Source organism: Chiloscyllium plagiosum, chromosome 40 (genome assembly GCF_004010195.1).
Source record: "Chiloscyllium plagiosum isolate BGI_BamShark_2017 chromosome 40, ASM401019v2, whole genome shotgun sequence".
NCBI classification, from domain to species: domain Eukaryota; kingdom Metazoa; phylum Chordata; class Chondrichthyes; order Orectolobiformes; family Hemiscylliidae; genus Chiloscyllium; species Chiloscyllium plagiosum.
In genome coordinates, this window is record NC_057749.1 from 20,547,639 (window position 1) to 20,568,426 (window position 20,788).

A 20,788-nucleotide genomic window follows, 5' to 3' on the forward strand; every position below is an offset into this window, starting at 1 on the left:
CAGATGACAGCAGTAATTTTTAGAAGTTTTATTCAAATGCGGAATTCCCACGACTCCAAGATCATGAGGAAAAGGATTCTGTGGGGGTACTGGGCCAAGTACTTCACAATGTAACCACACATGGCAGATTGGATCTAACCCACCATGAAAACAAAGGAGGCAAAAGGCAAATACTGTGGGCGCTGGAAATCTGAAATTAACACAATGCTGGAGAAAAATCATCAGGCCTGGCGGCATTGGCGGAGAGAGAGTGAGGAAGAGCATCAACATTGCAATACTGGTACAAATCTTTCAGAACTGGAGTCCTTCTCAACAGTCATACCAGACTTGAAATGTTAACTCTCTTTCTCTCTCCATTGGTGCTGCCAGAGTTTCGCTAACCTTGTGATTGTTTCATGAAAACAAAGGGATTCTCCTCCCTGAATAGTGTGTTGGAAATACCTGATGGCACTTCAAAAGTAGAACTTGAGTTTTATTTCAACAGTAAATGAACAAAACAAAGTGTGGAAGTTTGTGTTTACTGGGGGATGTGTTATGGGATAAAATGATCAAAAAGTCTTAGAAATGACCAATTTAAAAATTCTAATTACTTAAAATTATTCCAGATCCACTTCAAGAAAAAAAGATGGGCAATTTTCACAATCGGTGCTTTAAAACAATAGGAAGTTAACAGTGGAAGGGTGGGGAATGAGGGTGCTGTATCAAATGAAGAAAAGATGAGCAGGCACTTCGTACAACAACACACACACACACAAAGAAAACTACTAAACATACCTGAACAAGCTGGGTCTGTCCACAATGTTTAACGAGAAAAGTACTGATGGGATTGTTCATTACTAATCACCACCAAGAAAAGCAGCCACACAGGGCAGTATGAGGATTTCTCAGTAAGACTTTATTGGAAAGTAGAGTCTTTCAGAGATGGAGAGGTGGGCTCTTGCAATTTACTTGGTTACAACGTACCAATGTCACCTTCACCTCCTAACTACACTGATTCATCCAGTCCAGGTACCAGCATTTCAATACAAATGCACTTTGTAAAATGTGAGCACTGTGTGCAAAGTTAAAAATCACACACCAGGTGTATTTGGAATCACCAGCTTTCAGAGTGCTGCTCCTTCATCAGGTGGTTGATGAGTATACGCCACAGCCACCTGAAGGAGCGGTGCTCCAAAAGCCAGTGCTTCCAAATAAACCTGTTGGACCATAACCTGGGGTTGTGCGATTTTTAACTTTGTCCACCCCAGTCCAACACCGACATCTCCAAATCATGACTCTCATTTTACATTTGTGAATAATTTGCAAGTTGTGATGGACAGAATGGTTAATAATAATCAGGACCATCTCTGGATGAAGGCTCTCCCTAATCTCACCAAACCTTTTCACAACCAAGTACTGGACATTGTTCTGACGTCAAACGGTTGGATATGGTTTGAAGAGTACAACATTTCCACCAATCTGACAGAACATACAGAGGGTTAGACGTATTCTACGATCATCTTATTTAAAGTAAGGTGATCGAATAAATAAAGATAGCAGGTGAACTGGAAAAGAAGTGACTTCCAACTGTACAATGTGTCATAGTTTAAGTATCTGCGTAACTGTCCAATATTTGGTATTTCACATTTTCAATCTGCAATAAAGGAGAATCTAGGCAAGCTTCAACTTCCCTTCCAAATGGGTTCCAAGTAAGAACATGGAACTTGGCTCCATTTTTAAAGATTGACACACAGTTCACTGGCCCATTTGTCGTCTTTGGGTTTCAACTGCTGCTGCCAGCTATTTACTGTATCGTGTATGCTTTGGTCAGAGGTATTTGAGGTTTCCAAACAAGTTAGGGGACACCATGTTTCTTGGATATGCTGAGAAAGTGTACTGGGAGGTGGCCTGCTTCCTGACCAATACCAGCAAACCCACAATGTACTCCAATTTGTATTCAGACTGAAACAGCAGCAGCACACCAAAAAAAGCGCCAAGCTTTAAAAGGTGCAAACTGGCATCGACCCACCTGGCTTCAAACCTCTCTTCCCCCCCCCCCCACCCCAACCAAATGCCTGACCAACTCCAGGCTGCAGTAAAAATTTAGATTCAGTAAACAAAAAATAATGGGGAACGTGTGTGTGTGTGCGCAAGGTGACATCTTTCAGTTCATCACTTGTGAACATTCCTACAGTACTGATCTTCATTAAAAACACAATCACCATGTGGCAGTAAGCAGAAATCCATGGAAATAGCTGCAAAGTCGCACGCCTGCCAGTAATTTTCTTCATTTTAAACATTTGGTTTGACTAATATCCTTGGACAAACTTCACCCATTCTTCACTCTCGATGCACAAGGACAAAGAGCCCCAGCAGAACAAGTACCGCATACTGAAAAAGAAATTAATAAAAGCATTAATAAAACAAAACATTCACAAAAGATTATTGGTGGAAACAGGATTCAATCAAGCTTACCTTAAATTTTGGATAGTCATTCATTAAAATGGTCACTATACCTATGTAAGGTACAAACCTGGAAAAGAAAGATTTTTGAAATCTGTTAGACAATAATCAAACAAACAACAGAAAAACCTAGCATCACGATACTGTTATCAAAATAACCTACGGTTTAAGATGTAGCCTCAGGAATAAGGGGACTGGTACTGAAGTGAGACTGACTGCAATTAACAGGAAGAGACAGCTGAATAGACAGTGACAAACAGGCTGGTTGGCCGAGTCCATAAATACTGTGGGGATTAATGAGAGATCATACTACAGTCAAATATGTTTGCTTACTAGAAAAAAGTAGCTTTACTCTAGATCCCACTGAAGGCATTCTGGGATTTTAGCAACTTGGATCTTAAACTAGCCAGTGATTAATTCTCATCTGGTTACAACAGTCAACAGTGTGTATTTGTCTAGCTTATGTAATAAAACATGGAAGGTTTTTCACTTTACTTGAAAACTATAATTCCTATAAATACAATTAGAAAAAAAAAACAGAATACTTGCAATCCAAAAATCTGTGAGAACAGAACCGAATATGCACAATTTCAAGTCAATTAATTATCAAGGTGGGATAGCAGTCATTTGGTATAAATTTCATACCGATGAGATTGTTGATGTAATCAAATGCTCATCACTTCACTGCAATGATATGTGATGTAAAACAAGTACAAAAATGGGCTGGAAAATTACTTTCAGGAGCAGGCTCTGCATTACTATTTAAGCTTTCAAGATTTCAGGGTACAAAACATTCACCAAAATGGACCAGAAAATTTAGATTCTCTCTCATCCTTCTGTACAAGTACTCTGCAAACTATACATGCAAACTTTAAAACGATCTGCCTCAGTTGTTTGCCACTTTGCTAAATTTAAACTCACGAATCTGCAAACTATCACTTTAGAATTATTGTGCAAAGGATATCATTCAACTAGATTTGACATGTTTCAGGTTGTTACTTTGTAATCGGTAGCTGGCAGCTTAACATTTTATGATACTTCCCTGTATTTTCTGAAAACCAAGTATCACATTAACATATACAAAGGAATTTGAAAAATCGCAAATACCCATCTATATTTATATTAATCCCTCATACTTCAATTTAGTGATATTGCCTATGCATTTCTCTAGAATATTTTACCACTCAAAATTGTTAACAGCCCACATATTTTTATTTAAGCGAAGGATGAAACTAAACCTTTTGGAGATCAGGTATACACCAGTATTGAGAATAAGCACAATAGGGCATACACTTAACATGGAGATTTCTCAAACCGAATGTCATTTGTTGGTGCAGGACAAGTAAACAGATCCGAATGGTTTAGAAAATGGAGTTCCAGGTTTGAGGCAACAATTTTATTTTCCAGGCACAGAATCCAACATTTGTCACATCATAATTATATTTAAAAAGGAGGTATATTGTGTGCATTTTGGCTTTCAGTACTCTGGGAGCAACGATACTGCTCACGTAGTTTCACTGTGAACCCTCCCCGTCTACGTGCCGAGTCCAAACTTGCAAAACAAAAAACAGCTGCCCTGGTGACCATTTCAGATAGCACTCATTTAGCCAAGGCCTGAGACGTGGTAGCAGCCAACAGCACTGCTTACCTCTGCAATTTCCTTAGTGGTAGGTAAAACTCCATTCAACTGGTAGTAACAAATCATTTGTATTACACACTGACAGCAACTCCAGGGTGCGTTGTAAAACCCATGCAACACAAGTACCTTTCAGTATTGTGTTATGCAAGTTACAGGGCAGTTAATATAACACATAGTAAAGACTCACCCCACACCACTGGAATTGTACTGCTAAAGAGTATATTCATAATCATTGCCTAGTACAATTGATCAAGGTTTCTGTGACTGTTACAGTCAATGATAATGTAATACAGCTCAACGTTTATGACGCATCATCCATGTTTAAAAAAAAACTACAGCTTTGGTGTATTGGTAAGTGCATGAAGCAAGTTATTATTGTTCTCAGCTTCTGTTCAATCAATTCAAGTTTATAGGAACAAGAGTTGTAATAAAAGGGCTGATTACAAGTTTGTTTGCTGTTGTACTGGCACACGTGCAATACACATTGTCTCTGGTGTTTCCATTCCATTCCAAAAAGAAACCTAACACTATGTTCACAATTGAACAGTTCCACACTCCCATGATTCAGATGTCAACAGAAGGAAGTAGATTCACTGCATTTTTTTATTTCTTTAATTTTGATCAAAGTGGGTTATTAAATATAGAAAACACGGGGAGGAGGTGGTATGGAGTAGCAAAGGAAAAGAGAAACAGCAAAATGCATTTCCTACTACTATTCCCTGTGCATTGCTGAACTGCTGCTTTTAAAATCTAAGTTCAGTGTTACACAGTTAGGAGCAGAGTAATTTACTCCCCTGACACTCAAAATGTATTCTGTGATAATAACTCCCCATTTAGCAAGACAGTCATGTTATTGCTACAAGAGGCAGAAATGAAATTTTACAAGTGACCCTCCAGTTAACAGCTCAGGTTTTCACTAAGTTTTTCTCTGACTCAATAAGGCACTTCCACCTAGTTATTTCTTCTTTTCATATAAAAAAAGGTGTAATTACAGAGGAGGAAAGCACTTTTAACTAAAGTGCTTGTCTAAAAAAAAACTGAAGAAACTTCACGCGTGCCAGGAATGATAAAGTCAAGGCTTCTCTCCACATTTGGGCAAAAGAAAAAGGGGACAAATCAAACATTTGTCAGATAGATCTTATCCAGTAGGTTTCCTTGCCTATCAGTTGTTGTAATGCTAGGCAGCTATGGACCACCCACCCCAGACCTGGATGCCAATCACTGGGATCCAATTCAATTAAAGGCCAAAGAGGTCAGGAATCAAGTGAAGTTGTCATTCCGACAGTCACCATGTTAACTGAAGACAAAGACAAAGACAGTTAAGGTAAAACAGAACAGTATGTTATTCTACAAGTTAATCGATCACCTCAAACATGCTGCACTGTGAACATCAAAAATAAACTTTGTTGAAAACACAACACCACCATTTTCGGCACGGTGGCTCAGCATTTAGCACTGGTGCCTCACAGCACCAGGGACCCGGATTCAGTTCCAGCTTTGGGCGACTGTGTGGAGTTTGCACATTCTCCCAGTGTCTGCGTGGGTTTCCTTCGGGTGCTCCGGTTTCCTCCCACAGTCCAAAGATGTGCAGGTTAGGGTGAATTGGCCGTGCTAAGTTGCCCATAGTGTTCAGGGATGTGTAGGTAGGTGCATTAGTTAAGGGTAAATCGAGGGTAGTAGGGGAATGGGTCTGGGTGGTTACTTTTCGGAGGGTCGGTGTGGACGTGTAGGGATGAATGGCCTATTTCCATACTGTAGGCATTCTATCAAATGATCAGTGCAACAAACAAAAACCCCTCAGACTAATCGGAGTTATCAATTTGCCTCTGTTCTAGAACAATGCTCTAATTATAGTATACTCTTGATTTTGCTGCAAAGGTGGCTCTGAATAAAGTTCAAACTATTGAATAATTCCAATTAAGTAGCATAAATAACAGTCTTATTTTAGATATAAAGTTTGTTTCCAATGTTAGCTGTGACAACAGACAGCTAATGGACAGTCAAAGATTAGCTGGCACCTTGTTCAGAGTTAGATATTCCTGAGGATTATGACCATTGTAACCACACAAGAGTAATTTAAGTCACATCTAAACATTACAACAATAACTAGGTCGTGAATATATAGATTGACCTTGTGTGAAAACTTGTGGTCCTTCCTACCTACTGGCACACATGACAGACTCTGGAAGTTTACATGGCCTTCGACATTTGCTCAAACCAGTCCTTGTTTGGGAACCATTTAGCCACCAGCCAGTGACAAAGGGGCCTATTAATAAGCATCTTCAGCCATGACAGGTAACACTGTCTCTTTTAATCCACCATTGATTGCCATGTTTGTGTTGCAACATACTCTTCAGCTGTCAGAATTTTAACAAATCGCACGCAACCGAACTTATGAAACTAAGGGAATGTTAACAAACTGAACGACTAACAGTCCTGTTCATTTAATTTTGAAAAAACACCTTTACAACAACTTATATTTTTAAGAGTGCCTTTAGATGTAATGCAAACGGTCCAAAGTACTTCATAGAAGCATAAACAAAACTACAGTGAACCAAATCTTAACATAGCACAGATGGTCAAAGGCTTGGTCAAAAAGATGATTTTTAAATAGTAAAGGAGGAAAGTGAGACGTGACAGGGAGGTTTAGGGAAGATAATTTAAGAGTTAGGGGCCAAAGTAGCTGAAAGCACAGCCATCAACAGTGGAACAATTAAAATTAGGGATATTGGAGGCTGAACTACAGGACTATATTTTGAGAACTACTGGCATGCAAGAGATTCCAGACATTGGCCAGGATGCTGGGACACCCGTTGGAATACCGTCATGGGATATGTTATGTTCACCTAAAAAGGGTTGAACTTTAACATCTCATTCGAAAGACGACAGCTTAAACAACACTCCTGTAATACTATAGTGAGGTGTCAGTCTTGACTTTTGCGTACATATCTTGGAGTGAGGCCAACAGCAGAAAATGCTTGAATTATTTGGCAGGGAAGGCTGTGGAAATATAAACACAGATCATTGACCCAAACATCACCTGGGGCTGCTCTGAGCCTATGCCCAAGCCTTCAAATAACAGGAAATTAAAGGACAATTCATTATTTACACTGAATAACCCACTATAAGGATTTGGTAAACAGTGGTAGCAAGATATTGGAACACCTTCATTACAACTGACTTCTGGATGCAAAATAATTAACTCAAAACCTCAGATGGGTCTTGTGAGACCATGAGGTTAACCTATCCATCCTCATACGTTTGCAGCCTTTGACAACTGATTGCACAAGCTTAAAGCTGGTTACACAGTTCCACCACAATCCTCCTACTGACTGGGTCAACATTCATCTGACTACTTTGACCATCTGACTGCAGCCAGAGAACTGCATTAATTGCTTCACGCCCCATTTATGTATTTGCCTTTGATGTCTCCCAAGGATTTATCTTTGGATGTCCATTGTTCATCCTCTTGGAAACGTCAAAACACAATTTCCCCATCACAAGCTGACAACACTCAGTTCTGCTTCACCAGCACCTCTTTTGACTTGTCTGCTGTCTACAAGGTGTCAGACTGTTTATTTGACATTCAGCCATGGACGAGCAGAAATTTCCTACAATTAAATATCAATCTTTAATCCACGTCACAAACCTCAGCATTAACTCCATCCCTCTCGCTGCCATGCAAACTCAAGCTCAATTGAAGTGTTCACAATCTGTGGTGTTCTCGACTTTGGTGGAAACACCATGCCACAGAGTAACACGATCACCGAAACTGCAATTTCCCCACCTCTAGCAGCACCCATTCCTGTCCATCTCAGCCCATCTGCCGCTGAACCCCTCATCCATGCTTTGCTCAAACTAAAAACCCTCCCTTATTCTACCCTCTGTAAACCTGAGGTAATTCAAAACCCCTGTGCTCACTGATCCACACTGGCTCAGAATTAAATAATTTCTTGACTCCAAAATTCTAAAACTTATTTTCAAGCAGCCCTCAGGATTCTCCTATCCAATCAGCAAAAGAAATGTTGCCTAGAATTCACCAATGGCTATTTGAGAAAGTTTGACAAATGAAGATTACTGTACTGGACATAATTTAAAATAGCTAGAGATTAAAAAAAACTGTTCTTTTTCACTGAGGTTCAAGGAGGGCAGGAGTCTGATTGCCTACAGGAAGTGGGCAAGGCAACAACAGGTATATGGAAATTCATGGGGGTTTTTTCCAAGATAATTTGTTTCAATGTAAAGTTGAGTTGTACATCTTCAAGGTGTTAGCACTGTCACAACTATCAGTAACATGTACAATAGTGTCGATAGATTATAAACATCCTCTCAAGTATTTGCCTTCAGAAGCTACCCTCTACTACACTCTGGGAATTTTCCATTTGGCTAAATTTGAATTGTGATCATGAAGCAGCTAAATGCTCTCACCCACTGATTTCAGACGAGCCTTTATTCGAGCACCCACTCTGCCTGCTTGGGTAGATGTAACAGATTCCAAGGCATCATTCAAAGAGGAATGGAGGAGTTATCCCTGATCTTTTGGTCAGTGGGCAGCATCAGGAGGTCTGATATTCACACTACAAAAAAAAAGGCACTATTCCGAAGTTGTGAAATGAGTAGCTATTCCTTTTAAATTAAAAGGCTACATGCCATTTCCTCACCATGAGATATGTAGAGGGGTCACATGGATCTTTGCCTTGTTATTTGTTATATAACATAATTCCAATCTCTGTCTTGCCTTGGGGTGCACCCACTATTTACTTGATTTATAAAAGCCTAAGCTGCTACACAATTTCTCCATCTGAACTATCAGCCAGTCTTTCTTTCTACAAAACAGACTTGACTTATGCCACATAAAATTAGAAACATTTGCCCATGTTCTGCCGGTGGACATCATCTTAAATCTTCAGAAAAAGTACAAAGGATTGCTGAGAAAATGCCATGTTGGGGAACTTTTCATCTCACACAAATCTTGAAGGAACAGAGAAGCTTGAAGAAAGGAAGAGGGGTGCAGGTCTAAATGTAGACATTCGTAGATGGAAGAAGCATGCAAACACATTGTGCCAGTTTCAACTAAATAAACCAGGTAACATACATTCTCTGGTTCATTCCTTAGGACAATGCCTCAAATAATCAGTCAACCTCCCAGAGTTAAATTTAAACAGAAAATGGCAATTAACTGTCAGTCATCCTCCAACTGCATCCTTGATGACAACACACTTACAAGAGTTCACATGCCAATCAATCAATATACTGTTCTCATAGTATATTTCCTCTTAACACTGACATTCTTGAGAATTGTCCTGATGAGTGCAACAAACCTTTTTTCACCAATACTCAGTTCTGTACTTTCAAATGATTTATAAGCACAAAAGGTATTTTTTTTCTTTTATTCTGAGGTCTGTAAAATAAATGGTGGTATATCGATTCACATTTCTTCTTGCATTGGATGAAGTCTCAGTGCTGCAGGACACCTATCAACACAAGCAGACCACAAAATAAATCTGAAACTCACCCACGCGCACGTCCCACTACATCTTTCTTCTCTAGCCAGTGTTGTCCCTGTTTGTACAAGCCTCGGTCATCAACAGAATTGTTGTCACCTTTCGTCAGAAATTTGATGTCTCCATTTTCCCTAATACAACAGTACATATAAGTTTTGTCACATGATTTTCACAATCTGCAAATTAAAAAAAAACTAGGAGGTGTGTGATGTATGAAACAGAACTTTTTAAATCAGTAGATTGGGCTAAAGAGCTTACATTTTTAATGGGATGACTAATGTTCCAACGCACTTTACAAGGGCGTTATCAAACAAACTCTGCTACCAAACCACAGAAGAGATTTTGGCTCAGGGTCAGTTTTACTGACGTCTTAAAGGAGCATGGAGAAATAGAAAGGCAGTGAGATTCAGGAAAAGAATTCCAGAGTTAGGGCCACAGCAGCTGAAGCATGGTTGCCCATGGTAAGGCGATGGAAATCAGTGACTTGCAAGAGTTGGAGGCCCGCAGTAATCAAAGCTGTATAGGACTTCATGGAGGTCATAAAAATAGAAAAGGTATTTAAAAAAGACACAAGTGATGCTTTATGAAAAACTTAAAATTTTTGTTTCAAATTAGCACATCAAGTAACAAAGAAGCATGTAAACTAAAATGGCAAAAAATCTAGTCGAAGGACTTTAGCTAAAGAGACTCCAATAGAAAATTGGAACAGTATAGATAAAAAGATATTGCCACAATACATAAACTCTCAAACAGAAAGCTTGAGAAACAGCAACTATGGACAGAGAAAGAGTTAAACTTTGAGTCCATAATGACTCTTCTTCAGAACTGAAAGGTGTTGGAATTTTTTTTTTATACATTTGACAGAGGCAAAGGTGGAGCAAGGGGACAGATGGTGTCAAGGCCCACTGCAAAAGATAAAGGTTTTGTTAATTATGGTGAAAGAGAAATAGTTGTATATTAAGATGGGAAGGGACAGAATAGGTTCTCTTCACTAACAGCAAAGTAAAGATGATACTATCCCCTCCATTGCCTTGTTTGTAAGTAAAATGGAGAATAGACATCTGCAATCAGTTGCTGAAGTTATAGAATTGAACAGTTACCTCAAGGCTGGAAAGTGCAAGTGGTGACTGAGATGTTATTCCTGGAGCTTGAATTGTGCTTTGTTGGAACACTGCAGCAAGCCCAGGACAGAAATGTTAGCATGCGAGTAAGGTGGTTTACTGAAATGGGAAGCAATTGGGAGGTCTGGGTCATTTCCTACAGATGTAGCAGAGATAGACTCTAAAATGTCAGATAGTCTGCCTTTGGTCTTGAAAGAAACAAAACATGGCTTCACTTGGAAGATGTGTACGTGGCCTTGGACAGTGAGGAGGAAAGTTGTACACCTTCTGAAACTGCATGGTCATGTATCATGGGGGAGTGAGGAAGTACTGGAGGAGTGGATCATGGGGAACTGCCCCTGTAGTATGCTGACAGTCCAGGAGACAGGATGATGTTTGGTAGGGACATGCTCCCGGAGGTGGTGGAAATGATGGAGGATGATCTTTTTAATGCAGGGACTAGTAGATGGAGTGGAAGGAGAATGGAAATCCTATTGTTGTTCTGGGAATGGCAGGGGAAGAGTAGGGGCCCTGTCAACTACAATGGGTGGGGAATACTTAGCTGAGGAGAAAGGCAATGTTACAGACAACCTGGTGAAAAGTGGCATTAGAACAGAGGAACCTAGAGGTACAGGTACATAATTCTTCAAAGTTTGCATCAAATATAGACAGGGTGGTTAAAATGCTATTTGGCACACTTGCCTTCATTACTCAGGAAGAGTATAGGAGTTGGGAAGTCATGTTGAGGTTGTACAGGACATTGGTGAGGCATCTTCTGGGATACTGTGTCCAATTCTGGGTAGCCCTGTTATAGGAAGGATATTAAGCTGGAGAGGGTTCAGAAGAGATTGACCAGGCTGTTGCTTTTATAGGAAGTTTGAGTTATAAAGAAAGGCTGGGACTTTTTTTTCCACTGGAGCATAGGGGTTCGAGAGATGACCTGATAGAAGTTTATAAACAAATGAGAGGTATAGATAGAGTTAACGATAGTTGTCTTTTACCTAGGATGGGGGATTTCAAGAAGGGGGGCATATTTTTAAGTTGAGAGGAGAGAGATTAAAATAAAAACACACGAGGTGCATTTTTTTTTAAACAGAGTGTGGTTTGTGTGTGGAATGAAATTTGAGGAAGTGGAGGATGTGGGTTCAATTACAACATTTAAAAGACATTTGGATAAGTACACAAATAGGAAAAGGTTTGGAGGGATATGGGGCAGGAGCAGGCAGACGAGACTAGTTTAGTTTGGGATTATGTTCTGCATGGATTGGTTGGACTGAAGGGTCTAGTTCCGTGCTGTATGACTCTGTGTGACAGTGACCAAGAAACTGGGAGAATGAAATTCCTGAAGAAGGGCTTATACCCGAAACGTCGATCTTCCTTCTCCTTTGATGCTGCCTGACCTGCTGCGCTTTTCCAGCAACATATTTTTAAGCTCTGATCCCCAGCATCTGCAGTCCTCACTTTCTCCTAGAATGAAATGGAAGCCTTGCAGGAAGCAGGATGTGAGGTGGTGTAGCTGAGGTACCTGTGAGGGGTGTGGACTTGGGTGGATATTAGTTGGCAGCCTACTCTCAGAAATGGAAACAATGAAGTCAAGAAAGGGAAGAGTCAGAGGTGGACCAGGTGAAGAGGAGAGAAGAATGGAAATTGGAAGCAAAACTGATGAAATCTTTCTAATTCTGGACATGAACAGGAAGCAGCATTAAAGACAATGTATTAGAGAAAGTAGGAAGAGAAAGGGGTAAAGATCTCCAATCAGTTATCATGCCCATGAACATTATACAGGAAAACTCCTTTGGAATGGGCAGGAAGGATAACTAACTTACCCACAGTTAAACTACCCTGCTCTGCAATGCACTAAGCAGTCTAGAGGTGGTAGCTCAAGTAAAGCAATACTTTAAACAATGACATTCCTGTTTACAAGCCATCAGATTCCTGCTATAGAAACACGTACTTCTCGTGAATTTTCAGCACTCTGTGTACTATTGGAATTTCTCGTCCTTCAATTCTGAAAACCACAATCTCGCCAACTCGGATGGGATCTTCTATGCGGTTGGTCAGGAACAGAAGGTCACCTCTGTGGAAGGCAGGTTCCATACTCCCACTGAAATGAGAGAGATAATGTCAGATTATCAGTTGGTGCTTTTCAGCTGAGAAAGGCAAGGGACATTTCACAGAATACAGAGATGAAATCAAAGTTTCAAAGACTGCTTTCAACCCACATTACAAGGGAACACCCATCACATCAGTATTAGCTTGGCTTTGGTGCATTGTCAGATTAATCGACGTTTCGGGCATAAGCCCTTCTTCAGGAATGGCTTATGCCTGAAGAAGGGCTTATGCCCGAAACGTCGATTCTCCTGTTCCCTGGATGCTGCCTGACCTGCTGCGCTTTTCCAGCAACACATTTCCAGCTCTGATCTCCAGCATCTGCAGACCTCACTTTCTCCTGCATTGTCAGATTAGTATGTTAATTCCTCGAATGGATCATCACTAACTCTCACACTTAATAAATGTCAGTGGATTACAATGAGCAAAACCACTGGCCCAGAATCCATTTGCCAGTCTGTTGTCAAATAATACTGTAGAATCATAATGAGTTAATTAGGATTGGTGGTTTATTCAAAGATGACGGTTTCTACAATGCTGACCACTTAGCATAAATTATACATTAGTCACTCAAACGGCTTGCACATTGAGTCAAACATATTTAATAACTGAAAATGCTGGAGAAACAGCAGGTTAGAAAACAGTTGGCTGCCTATTATACTGAATACTACCTGCATTTTGCGTTACTATTTATTCTATGCTTATTTGGGTTCATTATACCCCTCTATAAGCGGAGATCAGATACACGCACCTGGCTTATTAGCACCACCAACTGACCCAGAGACTTCAGTCCCTATGCTTTAGGACATTATTAAACATTATTCTGCTGTTTTCATCCTGACAAGGATCTACACACTCAACAACTTCCCTTGCCACTACAAGAGGTGCAAAACCTGCACCCACATCAGAGGACCCAAAGGATCCTTTCACATTCGGCAAAGATGTTCTGCACATCATCCAAACACCTCATCTACTGTGTCCGTTGCTCTCAATGTTGTCTCCTCTACACTGGGGAGACAGGGAACATCTCTGGGATACACACACCAAACAACCCTCCTGCCCTGTGGCGGACTAGTTCAACTCCCCCTCCCACTCCACCAAGGACACGCAAGTCCTAGGCTGCCTCCACCAGCAAATTCTAGCCACCCAATACCTGGAGGAAGAACATCTCATCTTCTGCCTTAGGACCACATGGCATCAATGTCGATTTCACCAGTTTCCTCATTTCCACCACACCTCCCCTCACCTCACCTCAACCCAGATCCAATCCTCCAACTCTGCACTGCTGCTTTGAACTGTCCCACCTGCCCACCTTCCTTCCCATGTACCCACTCCACCCTCTGCTCCCAAAACGTCGACTCTCCTGCTCCTCTGATAATGCCTGACCTGCTGTGCTTTTCCAGTGCCACCCTTTTCGACTCTGATCTCCAGCATCTGCAGTCCTCACACTCTCCTACATTACAGAGGGTAAACCTACATATTTTAAGTTAAACAGTACTTAACTGCAACCTGAAATTATTCACAAAACTGGAAGAACTCCAAGAACACTCTCTATAACTACTAACCTGGGGAGAAAAGGACACAGGTTTCAAAATTGTAGTTCCACACTGAATAACGGTGCAATATAGTGATTTTTCCAGGAAAGAGATAATTTACTATTAATTTCCTGGCAAATTATCAAGGGAAATGATATATATCTACTGTGTTAAGACATCACTGTAGGGAATAAATGTGACAGTTCATTACTTCCAGGTTTATACAGCCATTGTCAATTTACAATTTAATTTGTAGATTCTGTTTTGTAGATACATTAAGTAGTCTGATTTGAAGGTGCCGGTGTTGGACTGGGTTGGACAAAGTTAAAAATCACAACACCAGGTTATACTCCAGCAAGTTTATTTGGAAGCACTAGCTTTCGGAGTGCTGCTCCTCCACAACCACCTGATGAAGGAGCAGCGCTCTGAAAGGTAGTGTTTCCAAATAAACCTGCTGGACTATAACCTGGTGTTGTGCGATTTTTAACTAAGTCGGCTGAGACATTCAGTATTGACAATCATTGTACTGCAACAGTTACTGCTGCATACGTACTGCATTTAAAATAAAGTAGCAGAAAATGAGGACTGCAGATGCTGGAGATCAGTCACAAAGCGTGGTGCTGGAAAAGTACAGCCGGTCAGGCAGCATCTGAGGAGCAGGACAGTCGACGTTTCGAGCATAAGCTCTTCATCAGGAATGTCTTCATTCCTGATGAAGAGCTTATGCTTGAAACGTCAACTCTCCTGCTCCTCGGATGCTGCCTGACCGGCTGTGCTTTTCCAGGGACGCTGTTTGACTTTAAAATAAAAGTAGTAGAGCCTCAGCCGAGAAGGGAAAGGAACTCGTGTTTATACGTCACCATATCACCTCTGAGCTTTGCAACTAACATTTTGAATTACAGGCGGTAACTTAATAACAGAATTCCACGAATTATGTAACATCTCAAGCAGAAGATGCCAGAACATTGATGAAAGCATCGAAAAATGTCGAAACGATCTGCCCACAGTGAGGTTTACAACCACAACTTTCTGACCCGAGGGCACTATCGATCAAGCCAAGATGGAACAGGAGTTGAAGCACATCGAGATATGAACAGACTGTCTGCAAACATGGACTTTTTTTTTAAAAAAAAAGGAACACTTCACTCTTGGTTGTTAAAACACAGCAATGTCTCACAGCCTATAGATCAATGAGATATCACAGTATCTTCCAGCTTAGTGGGCAGCCAGTCAATTGGCAGTGACGACCTTTTGGAAGCTGTTCAACTGAACCCCTCTCTATCTGAAAAACAATAGTACTAGATTTCTATTCATAATCGATGCCTGAATTTTTATATCTGTCCTCCTGTAACCTAACAGAATCTGTTGATCATCAAGAATGCAGAAGTCAGGCTGGATTCTGTAGGCATGTTACAGCGGTGAGTGCATGTTGAGGAAGGATGTCCAGACTATCCCTTTTGACAGATTTGGAGATCTGAAGAATCATTTACAATTCAAACATGAAAGGAAGAACAGATGTTCACTTACCTGAGCACAACTACAATTGGACTTTCACTCCCAGTCAGAACCATCAATCCTTTCCAGATCATCAGTGCAGAAGACACAATCATACCAAAATTCAAGACCTGATAGTATAACTGGAACAAGAATCATTTAATTAGGCAACCCAATATTTCTTGTAAAGATCATTCACATTTCACCATAGTTATAATAAGGCAAACAGGGAGAGCAAAATCTCAGCTGCAATGGGAACATCAAACTCACCGAATTTTCAAACTTAACACACCTGGAAAAGCTGCCTTTGTCACTAACCACATCCTTCCAAGAGAAAGACGACTATGACACAGTGGAAACTTGAAAGGGTACAGCACCAATAGTTAGTGCACGACTAATTTTGAAGAGCAGAGATAAAAATAATGAGAACTAAAAAAACCCAAATTAATTATGGTCAAATTAGATTTACATAATAATCAGAAAAAACTTAAAACCCATGATAATTGTTCGTTAAAAGTTAGACATGTAATTGAATGTTAAATTTCAAAGCACAGTCTCTAAGACTTTGCCCAAAGGCACATTAACTGTAGGCAGAGCTGGTCTTGGACTCCTCCAAAGTCAAACTCCATTGCGCAGCAAGGTAGTACAGGACAGCAATTCAGTAATGACACATTTCTTAGTTTCTCCCAAGGTTTCACTTTCTATTGAGAATATTGAATTTTTCAAAGTAAATGATCAATAACTTACTGAAATAGAATCACATCACATGGTATATTAACTGGTGTTCACACATATCACTGCTTCCAAATCATCTTTAATTTAAAACAATTTACTACACGTGTCACCTGGACAGTGTTAAATCATATGATTGATACAATACTCTGTTGGGGGTGGGGGGGAGAACACAAGCTTTAGTAGGCTGGTTCAAGTGCTACTAAAGGGGAAATGCTCAGGAAGACTTGCCTATCAAAAACGTCAGAGTAGATGCAGGTCAGGATTCCCTTCTTATGGAAAACCTGTAGTAGCTCTGCCTTAGTTTGAAGCAGCAGAAACAAGCAAGGAAATTATGGATCACAGGGAGACACTACCTCCTGAGCTAGAAACAGAGCTAATTAATACAATGGAACCATGTCTCACTGAGCCAGCAAGCAGAGATGAAATTTGAAGAAACCCAGACAAAAACAGTCAAAAAATAAACTATGGCTAGATTTTCTGTGATCAAACCAACAGTAACCCAGTGGTTCGAGAATGGCTGCAGAATTCTATGGTTATTTGCTCAGTAACAGATGAATGGCACACCACCCTGTAGGACACTGGGACCTGTGTGAACAGTGTAAGCAAGTGGACATTCCTTTAACCAGACTAAAGAAATATTAAGGAGCAGTGTAGAGCCTGCACCAGAGACTGCAGGAAAGAATCAGAATTCAACCTCAAATCAGATGGAGGGAGAAATGCAGGCTGTCCCTTTTCTCTTGGTTCAACAAAAACATTTTATTAAAGACACTTTCATCGATAATTAAAAGTTGAAATCAGATTTCACACTGGTTAATGTTAATTCTCAGTCCCAGAGAGGTTGTTAGAGTAATTAAGACTGATAGTGCTGTTAAAAAGATTTTGGACTGAATGCTCTGATGTACAGTTTGTTCTGATATAACATGATAGTTCTGTTCCTGTGTAATCACGCGTTATAAGAAAATCAGGTGATAGCAGCACCATTTAAACTAATGGGAACCAAATTCATGTTATAGCCAAGACAGGTGAGGAAAGTTGGCATACTACAAATAACAGTCTAAATTCTTCAATTCTGTTATAGCCAATTCATGCAGAAGAAACGAACGTTCTTACAGAACTGACTGTAACTGATGCGGTGAGTTAAGTCCAACCATGATGCCAGGACAGGGATTTCACGCAATCTCATATTTGAACAGACAGTCAGAGAGAAGATGTGATTTTTGTGCAGCAAATGGGAACAAAAATCTTGGGACTAGATTTTTACATTCAATAGCAATTGCAGTCCAGTTTTGCATAAATAATAAGATGGCTGGTAGCCTTACTAGTGTACATCAAAAACTGGCCTTGATATATAAAAGTCTAATTTAAGCTAGTAGGTGGGCTATCAGAAGGAAAATACTGATAAAGCAGCTGGATTGTCGTAAAAATTAATCTGGTTCACTAATAACCTTCAGGAAAGGGAACCTGGCACTCTTAAGCAGCCTGGTTTGCACCTGACTTCTATCAACATAACGTGGTTGGATCAGAGCCCTGAACTGTGCACTAAATGAACTGCAACTCGAAGCAACTACAGACATAAACACTCTAACTTGGGACAGGCAAAACATGTGACCATTTCACCCTTACCAAAAAAAATTAAATTTTAAAATCAGCTGTCACTTGTACAAATACACATTTTGTTAAGCACTTGAATGATTCCTGGCTTCTTTTCAAAACCTGCACTCATACAGCTGCTAACAGAAAATTTCCCTTGATAATTCAGCCAGGCGGCACTCAAAATATTTTCACACTCAAACAAGGAATTCAATACACAGATTTATTGTAGCAGCAGATATCATTCTCTCTACTTTAAACTACCCATGTACAACAATGCAATAGAACAATACAATTTGTGCAGGGAGACATTTGTCTAGGGCCAGAAACAGTGGTCAGCAGGCAGGGGGAAATGAGAAGATCTTGCTGTGTTTCTGTGCACAGAAAGAATGCAATAACCAACACTGCTATAGATCAAAACCTATTTGTCCACTTAGTGATGGAGTCTGCACTGGTTGAAAACAATGGGCCAGAGAGCTGCGTTGCAGATCTCTAACTCTTATGAGTATGACCTTTGTATTTAATATGCAGCATAGTGGTGAGGGTGACCAGTAATCCAGAAGTCCAGGGTAATGCTTTGGGGACTTGATTCAAAACCCCCACACCAGTTAGTAGAATGTGAATTTAGCTAATAAATCTGGAATTGAAAACTGAGCTCAATAATGGCAAATGAGAATTACTGTATTGTTGTAAAAACATCTGATTCACAGATGCTCTCGAGAGAAGGAAATCTGACATCTCTACGTAATCTAGTCTACATGCAATTCCAGAGCAACATCATCATTGACTCATAACTGCCTTGTGAAATGGCCAAGCAAGTCACCCAATTTGAGGGATACTGGAGCTAGGCAACAAACACAACTTGCCAGAAGTGAAGCGTGGTGCTGGAAAAGCACAGCCAGTCAGGCAGCATCTGAGGAGCAGGAAAATCGATGTTTCGAGCACAAGCAGTTTCTTGATGAAGGGCTTATGCCCAAAATGTTGATTCTCCTGCTCTTTGGACGCTTTTAACCGGCTGTGCTTTCCCAGCACCACTCTCTTCGACTCTGAACTCCAGTATCTGCAGTCCTCACTTTCTCCTTGCCAGAGGTGCCTTCAACCAATGCAAAGAAAACTCTTAAAAACTCAGTTGATTTATGGTCAGATGAGAGCATCAGAACAATAACAGAACAAGTTCTCTCAGCATTGCATTTTGACAACTGAGAACCAAATGAGGAAGCCATCCACCCAAGTCAAGTCCACACTAGCGAAACTATGCTCAGAACTTGTAACAATTGACCTGCTGACATCACCTCCCTTGGTAGGAATACAAAGCTTATTCCAACTCTCAACCTACACTGAAGGACCAGATCAATCAAAACTCCAAAATATAAATCAAACATCCACCTATCCATTGTTAAGGCCACTCGAGGGTGCGATTTGTTAGGAGCAATTGCAATACAATATGTAGGACACCGAAAGTGTTGCATAAAGAGAGAGTTGGACCAAGGAACCAGAGTTTGGAGATTGGCAGCAAAGGCACTAAACACATGGTATTGAATCAGGAGCTGGTGGGAGTGTCCCAGAAGGTAAAGTCACTATATAAATGCAGAGGTAACCCCAGAAGCCTATGGATGTGTGGAGGACAGTAAAGTTGCTATACAAATGCAGATGTCGTCCAGTGAGTGTATGCGGGTCCGCAAAGCTGCTATACAAATGCAGAGGCCGCCCCGAGAGCCTGTGGGAGTGTGCAGGTCCGTAAAGTCGCTATACAAATGCAGATGTCTGCCCAGAAGCCAGTGGGAGCGTGGAGTACGCAGAAGTCTCTATGTAAATGCAGTGGTCGCCCTGCCCTGGGAGCTGATGGGAGTGTGGGTCCAGGTCGAGCAAGGGCCTGGTTTAAGCGGAGCCGCGGGCGCGGGCGCGGGCGCGGGCGGGCCCCGGGGAGACGCACCTGCCGCTTGTTCATCCGCCGGACATCATTGAGGAAATCCAGCGACATCATCCTGAGCACCGGCTCCGCTCTCGATCATGGGCGAGCGGCAGGGTGAGGGAGAAAAAAAACCAAGCCACGGAGCCTCCAACCGCCGACACTCGAGCTACCGGAAGCTCAGGCTCCCCTGGAAGTCTAGGCCTCACCAGGAAGGCGTCGCGCCGCCCTCTGGGAGATTTAAAGGGACACTCCCCTCCAGCAGCCAGCTCCCTGTCCAATGAGGGACTGCCAGGTTTTCTGGTCCAGAGCTGCCAAGTAGCCTTAGGTCACTCATTCATTAAAATGGGCTTAGAGTCAGAGAGATGTACAGCATAGAAACAGACCCTTCGGTAAACCTTGTCCATGCCGACATGATATCCTAAATTTAATCTAGTCCCACCTGCCAGCACTTGGCCCATATCCCTCCAAACCCTTCCTATTCATATACCCATCCAGATGCCTTTTAAATGCTGTAATTGTACCAGCCTCCACCACTTCCTCTGGCAGCTCATTTCATACACGTACCACCCTTTGCGTTAAAATGTTGCCCTTAGGTCCCTTTTAAATCTTTCCCCCGGGGTGGCACAGTGGTTAGCACTGCTGCCTCACAGCGCCAGAGACCTGGGTTCAATTGCCGCCTCAGGCGACTGACTGTGTGGAGTTTGCACATTCTCCCCGTGTCTGCGTGG

The 20,788-nt window shown here is 41.2% G+C and overlaps 1 protein-coding gene across 1 annotated transcript; it reads right to left on the reverse strand.

Moving 5' to 3' along the window:
• Positions 1–1,181: 1,181 nt before the first annotated feature.
• On the reverse strand, positions 1,182–20,269 carry sec11a (SEC11 homolog A, signal peptidase complex subunit). The gene is made up of 6 exons (XM_043680569.1): positions 20,082–20,269; positions 15,857–15,966; positions 12,640–12,789; positions 9,597–9,716; positions 2,455–2,512; positions 1,182–2,370 (listed from the first exon to the last, which is right to left on the reverse strand). The coding sequence occupies exons 1-6, from the start codon at positions 20,130–20,132 to the stop codon at positions 2,320–2,322; spliced, it is 540 nt and encodes a 179-aa protein (XP_043536504.1). The 5' UTR covers positions 20,133–20,269; the 3' UTR covers positions 1,182–2,319.
• Positions 20,270–20,788: the final 519 nt, after the last annotated feature.